Source organism: Triplophysa rosa, linkage group LG16, assembly GCF_024868665.1.
Source record: "Triplophysa rosa linkage group LG16, Trosa_1v2, whole genome shotgun sequence".
In the NCBI taxonomy this organism is placed as follows: Eukaryota; Metazoa; Chordata; class Actinopteri; order Cypriniformes; family Nemacheilidae; genus Triplophysa; species Triplophysa rosa.
Genome location: NC_079905.1, coordinates 662,363 through 677,665, shown reverse-complemented (window position 1 = coordinate 677,665; position 15,303 = coordinate 662,363). Strand labels below are relative to the sequence as shown.

General features: G+C 38.9%; 1 protein-coding gene across 4 annotated transcripts; it reads right to left on the bottom strand.

The window, feature by feature from the left end:
* Positions 1-10,098: 10,098 nt before the first annotated feature.
* On the bottom strand, positions 10,099-14,700 carry LOC130567177 (uncharacterized). Of its 4 annotated transcripts, none has more exons than XM_057355125.1 (6): positions 14,562-14,700; positions 14,251-14,315; positions 13,369-13,656; positions 12,958-13,200; positions 12,769-12,816; positions 10,099-10,913 (listed from the first exon to the last, which is right to left on the bottom strand). In XM_057355125.1, exons 1-6 carry the CDS (start codon positions 14,582-14,584, stop codon positions 10,891-10,893), a joined length of 690 nt encoding a protein of 229 aa, XP_057211108.1. In that variant the 5' UTR covers positions 14,585-14,700; the 3' UTR covers positions 10,099-10,890. The 4 variants fall into 4 exon arrangements, with proteins under 4 accessions (XP_057211108.1, XP_057211105.1, XP_057211107.1 ...); XM_057355122.1 differs by lacking the exon at positions 10,099-10,913 and adding an exon at positions 10,923-12,675; XM_057355124.1 differs by lacking the exon at positions 10,099-10,913 and adding an exon at positions 10,923-12,675 and having other exon boundaries at positions 12,958-13,179.
* Positions 14,701-15,303: the final 603 nt, after the last annotated feature.

Below are 15,303 nucleotides of genomic sequence, written 5' to 3'. Positions count from 1 at the left end.
CATGTGTGTGTGCTGGTGTGTGTGTTGGCCGTGTGTGGTGGTGTGTGTGTGTGTCGTGTGTCTGGTTGTGTGTGTTCTGGGTGTGTGGTGGTGCTTGGGTGGTGTGTGTGTGTGTGTGTGTGTGTGTGTCGTGTGTGATGTTTTGTCTGATGTGTGTGTTCTGGTGTGTGGTGCGTGTGTGTGTGTGTGTGCGTGTGTGTGCGTGGTGTGTGTGTGTGTGTGTGTGTGTGTGTGTGTGTGTGCGTGCGTGCGTGCGTGTGTGGTGGTGTGTGTGCGTGTGTGTGCGTTCATGTTTGTATATCCCGGTGGGGACCTAAACCTGAATACACACCAACACATGGGGACTCGTGTCACCGTGGGGACCAAAATTGAGTCCTCATGGGCAAAAAAGCTAATAAATTGTACAGAACAATATTTTTTACAAATCTAAAAATGCAAAAAGTGTTCTATGATCTTTAGGTTTAGGGGTAGGGTTAGGGATAGGGGATAGAATATACAGTTTGTACAGTATAAAAACATTACGCCTATGGACTGTCCCCACGGAGATAGTAAACCAGACTGTGTGTGTGTGTGTGTGTGTGTGTGTTCATGTTTGTATATCCCGGTGGGGACCTAAACCTGAATACACACCAACACATGGGGACTCGTGTCACCGTGGGGACCAAAATTGAGGTCCTCATGGGCACAAAAGCTTATAAATTGTACAGAACAATATTTTTTACAAATCTAAAAATGCAAAAAGTGTTCTATGATCTTTAGGTTTAGGGATAGGGTTAGGGATAGGGGATAGAATATACAGTTTGTACAGTATAAAAACATTACGCCTATGGACTGTCCCCACGGGGATAGTCAACCAAAGCCTGCGTGTGTGTGTGTGTGTGTGTGTGTGTGTGTGTGTGTGTGTGTGTGTGTGTGTGTGTGTGTGTGTGTGTGTGTGTGTGTGTGTGTGTGTGTGTGTGTGTGTGCGTGTGTAATGTAATGTAGATTAGCGTTAAGGTAGAAGCTATGTTAAATATATTTAAATGACAGCATGTGTGCCTGACAGCTTGATGTTGTCAAACTATCATTTCAGCTTGTCTCTAACATGCAAACAGATTGCAAAAGCAGATTATATTAATCATTAAAAATGGTTATTTAAAACTGATTATTTAACTTAAAAATCGTTTTAGTCTTTTAGTTGATTTATTGCATGCTTGGATTTAATAGATTATAATATCTTGTTATTGATCCAAAATGATACCATAGTGTTATTCCATCATGTTCATACATCAACAATGATAGTTCTAACTATCCTGCAGACTTAAATGTCTGCTATGAGAGATGAAGAGTGAAAAACAGCAGGCATGAGACAAAATCATGATATAATAAAATGAACAAAGTTTATTCAGGAAGAAAATTATAGTTTACCATTAAGATGCTCATTCTAACTCCATCTGATTCATCAGGTGTTATAATACCAGCATTACTGTTTCACAACATTGTCTTGCGATGTTATTAATGTGGCAAGGAGGGGGAAAGATACCGGACAAGGAAAATTAGTAAACTAAGCTACTCGACTACGCCACCCGGGAAACACCGGGAAATCACAGTTTAGGCAGGTAGTCAGGGGTGGAGTGACCTTAAACGAAAAAAACCCCCTAAATTTTTCTACCTAAAAAAGTAGGTAGAAAAATATAAAAGCTTTATTACAAATCACACAATCCAAAGGAAGAGCAATTTTGCAATCAGTTATGTAGTAAACAAGGGAGATTACAGCTGCATTCCGATATACACTGTAAGCAAGGATGACTTCAGATAACAATGAAGTTGTCGGTTACGCTGCTATAGTCACAAAGACTAAGAGGAAATCACATCTGCATTCAAATATACACGGTAAACAAGAGTGAGGTTAGAAACACTCAAGTCGTTGGTAACCCTTCTGTGGTCAGAAAGACTAAGATGAAATTGCAAATGCATTCAGATACACATTGTACCCAAAGATGAGTTCAGATAACAATGCAGTCGTTGGTTATACTTGAAGTAGAAGAAAACAGCAAAGAAACAAAGAAGCCCCGGGCAAAGCAGCAGTGCAGTCAAGGGATTTACTTTTTTTACATTTGAGAGTCTGTCAAAAAGTAAGGTAGTAATCAGGGGCGGTTCTGGGTGGGGGGGCAGGTGGCCCCCCTAAATCTGGAATCGTTTCTGGAATTTTTTACCACAACCGAGCAATTTCGGGTGCAATGCACAGTTTGTCCTGCGAGTGGCAGTAATGATGCTTGTGTGCCAAAAGGAAGATTACGCAAGCAAGACGCAAACAATGTCGAGTCTGTGCGCGTTCAGCAAGATTACGTCTACATCATACAGGTAATGGAAAATTTTGTAAAAATATAACGAAAATGCATATCATTACACATCATATTAAAATACTGACCTATATTTTCCGGTGTTGCGCATGTTAAATCCAGAGGTGGGTAGAGTAGCCAAAATCTTTACTCAAGTAAAAGTTCAAGTAACTAGAGAAATTGTTACTCAAGTAAAAGTAAAAGTCACTATTTTAAAAATTACTTGAGTAAAAGTAAAAAAGTATGCAATGAAAAAACTACTCAAGTAGTTAGTTACTTAGTTACTTGTATCTGATTATATAGGCCTACTACATACAATTAATATTAACGCCAATATTTTAATATTACATTTTAATCAATATTTTTAATTATCATAAGCAGATATCTTTGCAATATACTAGAGAGACTAAAGAATAGACAAACACTGAAGAGACAAGCATTTCTGTAAGTTTCATCTAGTCCTGATGTCAATGTAGTTTACACAACTTATTTAGAATAATAGACCATGTCAAACTAAAGCATGAACTAAACTCAGAGCATTTCCTAAGATGATCTAGAACATCTGCAGTGCTCTCTTAAATGAAATACACATTTTTGAACAAAGCTCATGTTTTCTCGTGTTGTGTCACGTGTGTGTTGTGAAACGCTCTTACTTGTAAACAAACAGTAAACAGTGAACCACACGCCAATCAACAAGTTTTCTTCCTTCTGTTCTTCAAATGTATATTTCTGCAAGCCCACGTCTCTGTGTCTGACAGGTAACGCGCATGTTGCGGTGTCTGACGAACAGGTCGCGCGGGTGCGCGCATATGGCGGGCATTTATCATTGCTGGCAAACAATATGACACATTTGCAGTTTTGATTGTATAGATATAGATTCATATCCACTTCATCCAACGCTCTTTGTGTTCTGCGTGTTCTTAAATTTCGCGCTACGAGGAGTGAGTAATCCTGCTTCAGATGATTCAGATCGTGCTGCGAACTGAACAAATCATTTGAACTGATTCATTAGCCTATTCAAGTGGTTTTGCCCATTGTTCAATTAATGCTTTCAAAAGAATCGACTCAAAAGAATCGATCACTCGGGAATGCCCGTAAAAACAGACGACAACCTTGAAATAAACAACGCGTTTTAAAAAGCATATTTTAAAATGAAGGAACGAAGGAACGTCACGCAATGTAAGTTATGTAACGAAGTAAAAGTACAGATTTTCTATGAGAAATTTACTCAAGTAAGAGTAAAAGTACACACTTTTAATTTTACTTAAAAAGTACATATTTTCCAAAATGTTACTCAAGTATATGTAACGAAGTAAATGTAGCGCGTTACTACCCACCTCTGGTTAAATCTACATATAAAGCAGTCGTGACTCCTGCCTATACAAAGAATCAGCTGCTGCCAGAGAACGTGTAACACACTAAAGACATTTTATTTGTTAATAAAATGAGATCAAATGCAACTTACATTTATTGGGGTGAATGTTTGATAAAATGCACTTTTGCCTCATAATTCAAATAAATGGTCTGTCATTCCCAAGGAATTAGAGTTCAAGTACTCAATACAGTTTATTCTATACTGTCCTGTATATTACTTGTGGTGTATTTGAAAGTCGAGCTTTAGGTTTCATTTACACATTTTCATAATTTTCCATTTGCAGTTAAAATGAAGAGAAAAATTCTAAGGACATAATGCCCTTTTCAATAAGAAGACTAAAGATAATAGTCAGTCAAGGCTGGAGAAAGAAGACACTTCTGAAAAAGAGTCAGAAATGCACAAAAGCTTAGAGAATGAAGAAAGTCCAGAAGAACAGAGGACCCATCAGCAAGGTGATTTAGTTGTGCAGAGAGACAACTTTTGTAACCCTGAAATTCCATGTGAAAAACATGAGTTTTTACACGAGTATTTAGTTAACATGGCATTCACATGAAAGTGTGCCAAAAATTTGAAATTCATGTTTTTTTCTTTGTGTAAAGGAAATACCTGATAATGTGACTCATGTTAAGATGACTGCTTAAGTTGATTTTTGGATATCTTTGTGGTAGTTTTTCATTCATGTATGTACATTTAAGATGCAGAAAAGTGCCTAAATGTTATTATTGTTGTCATTGTTATTTTGACTATATACAATGTGTTGTGAAATAAATGACCATGGAACATTAATTTGAGCTGAACTTGTTTTATTAGCTTATTAGTTTACTTAGAGAAAACAGTAATACATGACAGTGAAAAATGACTGAAAATGAATCACGACACATGTTAGTGTGCCCCCTAAAAGCATAAGTGGCCCCTGCCTGGCCCCCCCAGTTACAGTAGTCTAGAACCGCCACTGGTAGTAATAACTGCCTATTATTAGAAAATCAAAGTGTTTTTACACCGTGTACAGTATGTACGTAAACTTGTTGTTTCACACTCCATAAACCACAGTTGGACCTAAAAAATCACAAATTAGTTACTCTTTACTATTAATTTGAATCATTATTTTACTGTAGAATAATTGTATTGAATAAACGATTTGTTGAATTTTGTTGTATGTTCATTTTATTAAATAAATGATTTGTTAAATGGGTCCTGTAGTTTAGTCGCATTTAAAGAAACCGTACGGTACACTGACATCTAGTGGTTGAGCTTGGTATCGCAGTCTAAATTCAAAATATTGGAGACACAAGTTTAGCCAAGTAACGCTTCTTCTCGGTTTCTTTTGATTGTTATCAGAAATAATCTCCAGGCGCTCTATTTTTTGTGAATGCGTACCGGAAGTTCAATTGGGGGTCACAAAAGTGCGCATGCGCAGTAACGTTTGTTTATGTTGTTTAGATTAACTACTACTACTACTACTCATGCCCTCCACCCCTCTCGGGGTATGGGCCATCAAAGATAGATCTCCAGAGGTTTCTGTCCTGGGCCATTCTTTCTAGTTGGTTCCAGGTGTAGCCCATCCTTTTAGCATCTGCTTCGAGGTCGCGTCGCCATGTGATTCTTGGACGGCCTCGCTTCCGCTTGCCTTGAGGATTCCACCTGAGAACCTGCCTGGTGATGTTTGTTGGTGGTTTGCGAAGCGTGTGCCCTATCCAACCCCATCTTCTCTTCCAGATTTCTGCCTCTACAGGATGTTGGCCGGTCCTTTCCCATAAGTTGGTGCTACTGATAGTGTCAGGCCAGCGAATGTGGAGGATCCTTCTGAGACAGCTGTTGATGAATGTCTGGATTTTTCTGTTGGTTACTTTGGTTGTCCTCCAGGTTTCAGCCCCGTACAGCAGTACTGACTTCACGTTAGAGTTGTACAGCCTGGTCTTGGTGGTCAAGGTCAGCTCTCTGGAAGCCCAGATGTTCTTGAGCTGGATGAAGGCGACTCTTGCTTTACCAATTCTTGCTTTGACATCTGCATCTGTTCCCCCTTGCTGGTCGATGATGCTGCCCAGGTAGGTGAAGGACTGCACTTCCTCCAGGGGACATCCGTCCAGTTTGATTGGGTTGATGTTGTTGACGTTGGTCTTAAGGATCTTAGTCTTCTCTTTGTGGATGATGAGTCCAATCTTTGCTGATGTGGCAGCCACCACACTGATCTTCTCTTGCATCTGCTGCTGACTGTGGGAGAGGAGTGCGAGGTCGTCGGCGAAGTCTAGGTCATCAAGTTGACTCCACAAGGTCCACTGAATCCCATTCCTGCGTTCGCTGGTAGAAGTTTTCATAATCCAGTCGATGGCGAAGAGGAAAAGGAGCAGGGATAACAAGCATCCCTGTCGGACTCCAGTGTTCACCCGGAAGCTGGTGGTGAGCTGTCCTGCGTGGATCACTCGGCAGGTCATGCCTTCGTATGAGCTCTTGATCAGGTTTACCATCTTGGATGGGATGCCATAGTGCCGAAGGAGCTTCCATAGAACCTCTCGATCCACACTATCAAACGCCTTCTCGTAGTCGACGAAGTTGATGTACAATGATGCGTTCCACTCCAAGGACTGCTCGAGTATAATGCGCAGCGTTGCAATCTGGTCTGTGCATGATTGATTCTGCCGGATGCCAGCTTGCTCCTCTCGTAGTTGTGGATCGACGGCATCCTTCATCCGCTCTAAGAGGATCCGATTGAAGACCTTGCCTGGCACTGACAGGAGTGTGACACCTCTGTAGTTGTTACAGTTGCTGAGGTCACCTTTCTTTGGAAGCTTAATTAGATAACCCTCCTTCCAATCAGTCGGTACCTCTTCCTTCTCCCAAATCTTCTCGAAGAGTGGGTACAGCATTTCCACTGACGAGTTCAGGTCTGCTTTCAGTGCCTCTGCTGGTATGTCATCAGGTCCAGCAGCCTTCCAGTTCTTCAGCACTGTGTTAAGATGAAACCGTCCATAAACATGCCGTTATTTCACCAACTGTACAGTAAATGTGTTTGGGAGACAGTGAAATGAATAATAATAATACATAATACATTTATTTTGTATAGCGCACTGCTCTGGATGTAGCCTATGTGTGTTCACTACTCTGGATGGGTTAAATGCAGAGGTCAAATTTCAGGTATGGGTCACCATATCTGATAAATAGGTCACTTTCACTTAAAAGTTGCTTTCTCAAAGCACTTCACAGCAGACATCACATCAGGTAAAACAACACAATTTGTAAAAAACACTTTCTAAACAACAAACAAAACACAACAAAAACAAATAATCCAATCAAGTAAAAGCAATCCTAAAATAAAACGTTTTAAGATATTTAAAAATCGCTAGTGAATTTGCCTCCCTGATGTCAGCCGGGAGAGAGTTCCAGAGTTTAGGAGCATATGAGGAGAATGCTCTATCATCCGTTTAGCAAAGCCGTGTCTTGGGAACCACTAAAAGACCTTACTGAGAAGAGCGCCAATTTCGACATGGTGTGTACGGCAATAACAGGTCAGACAGGTACTGAGGAGCCAGGTCATGCAAGGCTTAAATGTTAACTTAATTTTACAATAAGGATTGTAAAATCAATATCAATCATGAGTGTGGCCCCCAAATCAGTAAAAGACGAGGTTCTTCTCTCCATACCACAGCATTCACCAGTCTCATTAGAATGTTATTTTGGAAGTACACACGCTAATTTACAACAAGTAATATTTGTCTATTTAGTCTTACCTAATAATTGCAATCAGAAGGACCCCTCAAAAAACCCCAACTCGACCCTAGAGAACTAAGGAACTACAGGCCTATATCGAATCTACCTTTCATATCTAAAGTTCTGGAAAAAGTAGTTTCAACTCAATTATGCTCCTTCCTCCAAAGGAATGACATCAATGAAGAATTCCAGTCTGGATTTAGAGCATGTCACAGTATAGAGACTGCTTTGATCAGAGTTACAAATGATCTGCTATTGGCGTCTGACCGAGGTTGTATCTTGTTATTGGTGCTGCTAGACCTTAGTGCTGCATTTGATACCATTGACCACAGCACACTCCTACATAGACTCCAAAATTACGTCGGCATTAAAGGAATAGCTTTGAAATGGTTTAAATCTTATTTATCCGACCGTTTTCAATTTGTAGCAATAAACAATGAGGTGTCACGCAAATCGCAAGTCCAGTACGGTTTACCACAGGGCTCAGTCTTAGGGCCTCTGCTCTTCGCATTATACATGCTACCTCTAGGGGATATAATAAAGTGACACGGAGTTAGCTTTCACTGTTATGCTGATGATACTCAACTTTATATTTCCTCGAAGCCTCATGAAACACAGCAGTTCCATCGAATAATGGAATGCATAGTCGATATAAAAAACTGGATGAGTAACAACTTTTTATTACTGAACTCGGACAAAACGGAAGTGTTACTTATTGGACCGAAAACTGCTATAAGTAACAACCAAGAATACTGTTTAACTATTGACAGATGTTCCATAAAACCCTCGTCGTCAGCAAAGAATCTTGACGTTCTATTCGATAGTAATCTGTCATTTGAGAGCCACGTCGCCAACACCTGTAAAATTGCGTTTTTCCATTTTAAGAATATATCCAAACTACGTCATATGCTGTTAATGTCAGATGCAGAGAAGTTAATTCATGCATTCATGACATCAAGACTAGATTATTGTAATGCACTGTTAGGTGGTTGCCCTGCAGGCTTATTACAAAAACTCCAACTGGTCCAAAACACGGCAGCTCGAGTTCTTACACGTACAAAAAAGTATGAACATATTAGCCCGGTTCTGTCAACCTTGCACTGGTTACCTATAAAGCATCGCGTTAACTTTAAAATCTTGCTTATTACCTATAAAGCCTTACATGGTTTAGCTCCTCAGTACTTGAATGAACTCCTTTTGTATTACAGTCCTTCACGTGCATTACGCTCTCAGGCGTCCTGTCAGTTGGTAATACCTAGAATTTCAAAATCAAGTGCAGGTGGTAGATCCTTTTCCTATCTAGCGCCTAAACTTTGGAATAGTCTTCCCTGCACTGTCCGGGAGGCAGACACACTCTGTCAGTTTAAATCTAGACTAAAGACGCATCTTTTTAATCTTGCATACACTACTCTTCCATAATATAAATCTTCTGAGGGTTTAGGCTGCATTAGTTAGATCAACCGGAACCAAAAACACAACTGATGTACTTGTTGCATCAAAGAGTACAGAACAGTACTCTACTCTCAGCCAGTCTTGTCTCATTGTTCCAAGGTTACCACAGCGAGCAGGATGCAGTTCATGGCCTGACCTGATGGTAGAGCGGAGACCTGACAAGAGCTGAGATGATAGAGCTGGATAAAGAAGGGCGTGGTCACTTGACACGTCTTCACCAACAAAATTTCAAATGCTATTAGATTATTAATGATAATCTTAAACTATAATTTACCTTATTAGTAAGTTTATTTATTTTATTTAGCCTTGTGCAAGCTCTCTGGAGCTTGTGCAGAGGCAGCAGCTTTTGCCAGAGGGGAACTGGAATCCCCTGGTTGGGCCTGGGTTCTCCTGAGTTTTTTTTTCTCGATTAGAGTTTTGGGTTCCTCGCCACCGTTTGCATACTGTTTTGCATCTGCCTGAGCCGGGGGGGCTGCTTTAGAATTTAAAGTTTTACTTAATTAATATTGCATATACTGTAAACCGGATACTCCCACCCTCTGCGCGGCCTCGAACCGCTCGGTCCGGATGGGAGACGGGCGCTCTAACGAGGAGGCTAAAGACCGCAGTCTCTAGCGTCTGTCGCTAGAGCGTCTCTGGGTCGGGAGTGAGGTTTACACAACTGCACAGCTCTTCACTAGCTGGCCTCTTACATATAGGAATTTATTATCTGTTATATTTGACCTGTGCTTCTCTCTCCTTTACTAAATGTGTGCTCTCACTGAGCGTGTGTGTGTGTGTGTGTGTTGTGTGTGTGTGCGTGTGTGTGTGTGTGTGTGTGTGTGTGTGTGTGTGTGTGCGTGTGCGCGTCTGTGTGTGTGCGCGTACTTGTCTGTGTACGTGTGTGTGTGCGTGCGCGTCTGTGTGTGTGTGTCTGTGTGTTAATACGTGTGCATATTGTGTGTGTGGAGTGTTTTGTGTGTGGGTATGTCTGTCTTCTTTGTTTTCAACTTTTTCTTGTTTTTGCAGGTACAACTTTGATTGGTTTGCTTATAGTCAATCTGTCTCATGTAACAATGAAAATTGTAAAAAGCGCTATATAAATAAAGTTGATTTGAGAAGGGGTAACTAAGAAAACTACTCATGTCATTCCATATTTTGCCCTTTGAGTTCAAAAGTGCAATCAAATCTTTAAATCATGAAAATGTGTCTATTGTCACTAAAACATCCCAAAAGCCATTTAATGAGCGTGATAAAATTACACTGTAATTCACACTGCGGCCCAGAGAGTGCAGATGTAATGAGAAAGCCATATTGTGTATTTTCACATGTCATGCTGTGTTTAAGCATAAACAAATTTGGAAAGACAATGAATGAAGTCTCACACTTGTAGTTTAAAATCAAAACTCCAGTCCATCCCATCCTAACATACTTATTTTGCGGTAACAGCAGGCTCCTCTCAATCTACCGGTAGTAACAGTCTCTGAAGAATTCTTAATAAACCAATAATTACAATTTATTATGCCAGGCAGGTACAACATTAATTAAAATAATATAATTCAGTTTCAATTCATAAAAATGATGAGCAAAACAAAACAAAGTTATACCTGGCAATAAATACACACAAAATAATTGTGTGGGAAGTTCTGGCTACAGTCTTTTGTCAATGCACCTTTTATACCCAGTTGTAACAAAGAATCATGAATTCAATGGTCATTGTGGAATTTAGTTTGTTTGTTTTCTCGTGACTGAAGAGGTCATCAAATGGGATCTCAATCTATCTGTAAACAAGATTCCCTGAGAAAGTCACACCTCTTAGAGAAGTGCAGGTTATGTCCTAAAGTTAAAAAGCTCTAATACACTCTTTGTTAGGTTTGAAGGAATTAGACCCTTTTACCCATCGCACCATGACTTTTAAAACAATACCAAACGTGATGATCAAGTCTTCACAACATGACAATAAATGATAAACACAGCATTAAAGGTGTAAGCACATTTCCAGTGGTCAGGGCCTGAAGAGGTGAAAGGGAGGGGAGCGGTGTGATTAGAAGAGGGGGTTCAGTTCCTAGGTATCAGCAACCCTGGGGAGAGAGCAGGATATCATTTCCTCAGAATCTAGAAAGGAATGTGGGTTTTATTGCTTTATGATACACCCCCCAAAGTGTCTCCTGTTGTATGTTGCAACTTCACAACTACACCCAGTGTTGATTACTGTGCCAGCTGCCTTACAGTTCCTCCCCTGGCCCCTGGGGCAATCTCAGAGCAGTCCCTAAGGGGTCATTGTTATAGGCATTTTTTGGTCTTTGTGTATCAATTATTACTGCAGAAGTCACTGTAGAGCTGGCACTGTGCAGAGTGGGTGGATCTTTGCTGTTCTTTTGACCAGGTTTGTTCCCACCTGGGCCTGATACTCAGTCTGTAGTATAGTTTGTTGCCCTTAGCTGTTATAAAATGCACTGTAACCCACTGCTTCTTGGGGCTTATTGCTTTATTAACTGGCATATTCTCCCGTGGTATACATCATTACATCATACAATAATAGTGTATAATATCTTTCGAATATATTGCATATAAAATACAAATGTACAGTATGCATATAAATGTATTTCATGTGTATATAAAATCCAGATATAATATTATGCATAATATGGTACAGTTATATAACATATTTTAATAACCATAATAATAATAATTCAGAATACTCAAATGCAAGTTAACTCATGGCTCTGAAAAGCGAGGTGTGCTGTGATTGGCCAGTTCACCAGAGTGTAGTGATTGGTGGAATACTGCAAGCGTGTGAGGGAAATGTAACGCCTCTGACCATATTTGGAACATCAGGTTCCTGAAGCAAATGTATATCAGCCTACATGTTGTGGTGCTGTCTGCCTAGTAGTAGTAATTCACATTTTATGGCACTACTCACACCTGTCCATTTGAGATCTTTGAGCCCTGTGGGGACTTTCTGTGTGATGTTTAACGGATGTAATTTTAGTTTGTGTTTTATAGTGAAAGATACACTATCTTTCACTATCACTTGTGCCATGGTATTTGCAGCAAAAGTATACCCCCCTTTCTGGGTAGTGGACCAATGAAATCTAACTAGAAGAATTCTAAAGGTCTTATGGGTTTGGCCCATTAAGGTTAGAAATGCATGTGATGCGTCACTTTTCACCATATGAGGCCTGTCTGGCTGTTATAATATAATCTATATCATAATGTGATTATAATATCAATTACATTATATTACAAATAATATAAATAAAAATCATAATTTCATTGCTGGTCTCAAGGGCTTCCAGAAGGATATTTATCAAGTTTGCAAAACTGAGAACACTTTCCTGTGATTTGACGCTGCATTGTGTCTATTTTGTTTTAAACAACAGCACTCTTGCTGTAAACATGCAATAAACTGCAAGCACATACAGGACTGGGAGCAGGGCTTAACTCTGCTCAATTTGAGATTTTTGCGATAATTTGGAATTAAGCACAGATTTCTCATGTATTCTAATGTTAATCTATTTACATATGAGAAGGGAGGAATTGGGCAGATTGGTGCGGAGCATGTTTTAAAAGCCTAACTTTCTGTCAATGTTAAGACATACAGAAGAGCAAAAAGACTTTTACTAGCTCCCACTGAATTACTGTAAACAGGAATGATGCATTCCTACAATGATTTCAGGACTTAACTATCAGCTCTTTTTATGGCTTTCAACAGTCTCTAGACAACTGGACCAGATTGTTTCTTTGACAACAGTATCAAAAATAAAATAACACAAAAAACCAAACCAAACGGAATAACCAGCCAAATCCCTATTCGTGAACCAGTGTCTTCCTTTTTGGTAGCTGGAGGGGAAAGAGAGCACTTATTTTCATATTAACTTCATATAAACTCATGTTGCAATTCTGCAGCTCATATTGCTTTTCTGTTTTACTTACGCGGCTCGTCTTTGCTATTCTGATGTTCTGAGGCCTTCGTGCCATTTACTGTAAAATCATTTAAAAAAACGTAGTTATAAACAGTGGTGTTCATTTAATGAAGGAAAACCGAAGGTCTTGTACAGTATATTTACTTTATTAGATGCTTCAAATAATGTGACATGCCATGATTGTGAAATCTTCTCTCACCTTCAAGGTTCACTGTGATCAAGGTTTTATTGTTATGGTCCAAAACTTTGTAAGTTCCAGTATCACTTGCTGTAATATTGGAAATGGTCAGGTTCCCATCACTGACAGTCACTCGTTTGTTTGGTTTATCACCCTTTCTCCACAGCACTTCATGTTCAATGTGCTGATGATGTCGCACTTCAACTGCCTCAGGCAGCAGCACACCCAACGTCAAATTATCGCCTGCATTTAAAGAGATGTCATCTAAGGAGAATTAAATAAAGACACAATAATAGTGATGTAATGATTTTATCATTATTAGAAGCATGTGATTTAATAAACTAAATGAATGTATACATTTTATTTTGGATTGGTAATATTTAATGGGAACCCATAACAAAAGGCAAAGCTAGAAAATGTTTTGACATTTACCACGAATATGAAGTCGGTAAGTAAAGGAGACAGGCTGCAGCACTGTTTCACTCTTTTCATTGCGATAGACATTCAAAGTGTATGTGCTAGCATCATCGAACATCAGGTCCTTTAGGGTCATGTCACATGGCCCTGTTTGACATATATGACAATCACATTTTTCCTCTGAACAAAATGTGATTTTCTTTGTCCGAATCAGTAAGAGAATGTATCCAACTTCATTGGTAAAAGAACAATTCAGGGTAACACTGTCACCCTTTTTCCCTTCCACTTGTTGAGGGGTGGTTTCTAGAAATAAAAAATAATAAAAAGTGTAATGTATAACATAAGTATTTTAATATTGAAATATTGGTGGTGTTCTTGTCTATTTTCTGTAATCTACAGTAGGTAATCATATTGTGTTCTGTCAAGGCTAATTTACGCCATTTATCCAACAAATGCAAGCAAACACCAGCATCAAATGGCAACATGTACTGTACATGTTCATTCACACTGATCCAACAAACTTGTTTGTTGGAATTTGTTAGATCAACAGTGTGAATTAGCCTTTAAAGTTATGTAATCAACTTAATGTGTTTTCATGTTTTTCTTATTTACCACAAGCCAGGCTCAATAGGTGTTAGTTAGTGTTGGAGATTCTCCAGCATGTCGCACACAATGTTTTAAGAAAACTAAAATATTACCACTAGCCGATAATACCAAGGTGATGTTCAAAGTAGTTATGTCATTTAATGCAAGGAACTGATCAATCACTTGATGAAAGTGAGTCAAATGAAAAGAACAGATGTGCTGCATATTTAATGATGCATGAATTTAATCATCTGTTTAATATGGATTTTTTTATCAAATTATAATTTTATATTTAAATGTATTGACATTTACCCTCGCTGTCATCAATGCAAGTAAAAAGAGATAACAGCAGCAGATGTTTTAACAGGCTGAACCTGCTGAGAACAAAGAGAGGCTGGTTATGATTATTATCTCAAAAAATAATTTCATATAGATAAACTACATATATACTGTCGAGTTTGAATGTATCTCACTCTTTCGATGAATGTCATTATTCAACAACAATATATTTTTAACAACAATATAGACTCGTCTAAACGTTTTGTGTTTTAAAAAAATCCTTTAGCTTCCAGCTCAAAATATGTCAAAACGAAAACGAAAGGTTAAAGAAATATTTGATTTACCTGCCACCAACCAATATTGTCATCTGATTAGTTGTTGTGGTAAAATCGAATGTCGTTAATATCACCGATATGAAGAACAATATAGATGCTGACTCCTTGGCTAATTACTTTATGTCTTAATCTGGCAACTTCCTGTAGGCAAAATGATTTGTTTTAGGGATAAGGGGCGGGTCAAGTTGGGTCATCTCAGGTAAATAAAAACGAAACTACTTCACCACGCCCCGGGACGCTGCCCGTTGGATAAATACTTCTTGGACTGCATTATTTTGTTTGTTTTTCGGGATTGTAATTCTGTTTGAATACATTCAAGATCGTCTTTCAGCCCCCATTAGAAAGCTATTATAAGCACACAGTACGCTATATATGTCGCATTTATTTGATCACACGTGTGACCCTACCCGTGAAAACCAGAAGTCTCCAAATGAAAATGTCCCTTAATTGCGACAATTAAGACACAAATTAAGTTTTCTTTGGGTTGTGAGGGCATAATTTTCTGTGATTTCTTTCAGTGTAAAGTTGGCCAGATACGACTGCTAAAGATCAGGCTGGAGATGTGTAAAAACATCGGAAACGTCGAAAAACAGTTTTACACATACATTCCAAATTATGAACAGAACTGATCGTAATTTTTTTATATCATATTTGTTTAAATACAAATTAAATATATTTTAAGACATTTTAAGAGGTTACTCTCAATCCTTTTTAATTAAAGTTTGTTTCTCGTTGCCTTTTATAGCTCCTG

What these genes read in the sequence shown, in the direction of transcription:
- LOC130567177 (XM_057355122.1), bottom strand. Translation starts at nt 14,584, where the DNA reads ATGACAATATTGGTTGGTGGCAG. An exon ending in TTGCATTGATGACAGCGAGG is followed by an intron (nt 13,657 to 14,250) that starts GTAAATGTCAAT and finishes TTTTATTTCTAG; the next exon opens with AAACCACCCCTCAACAAGTG. An exon ending in GATCACAGTGAACCTTGAAG is followed by an intron (nt 12,817 to 12,957) that starts GTGAGAGAAGAT and finishes ATGATTTTACAG; the next exon opens with TAAATGGCACGAAGGCCTCA.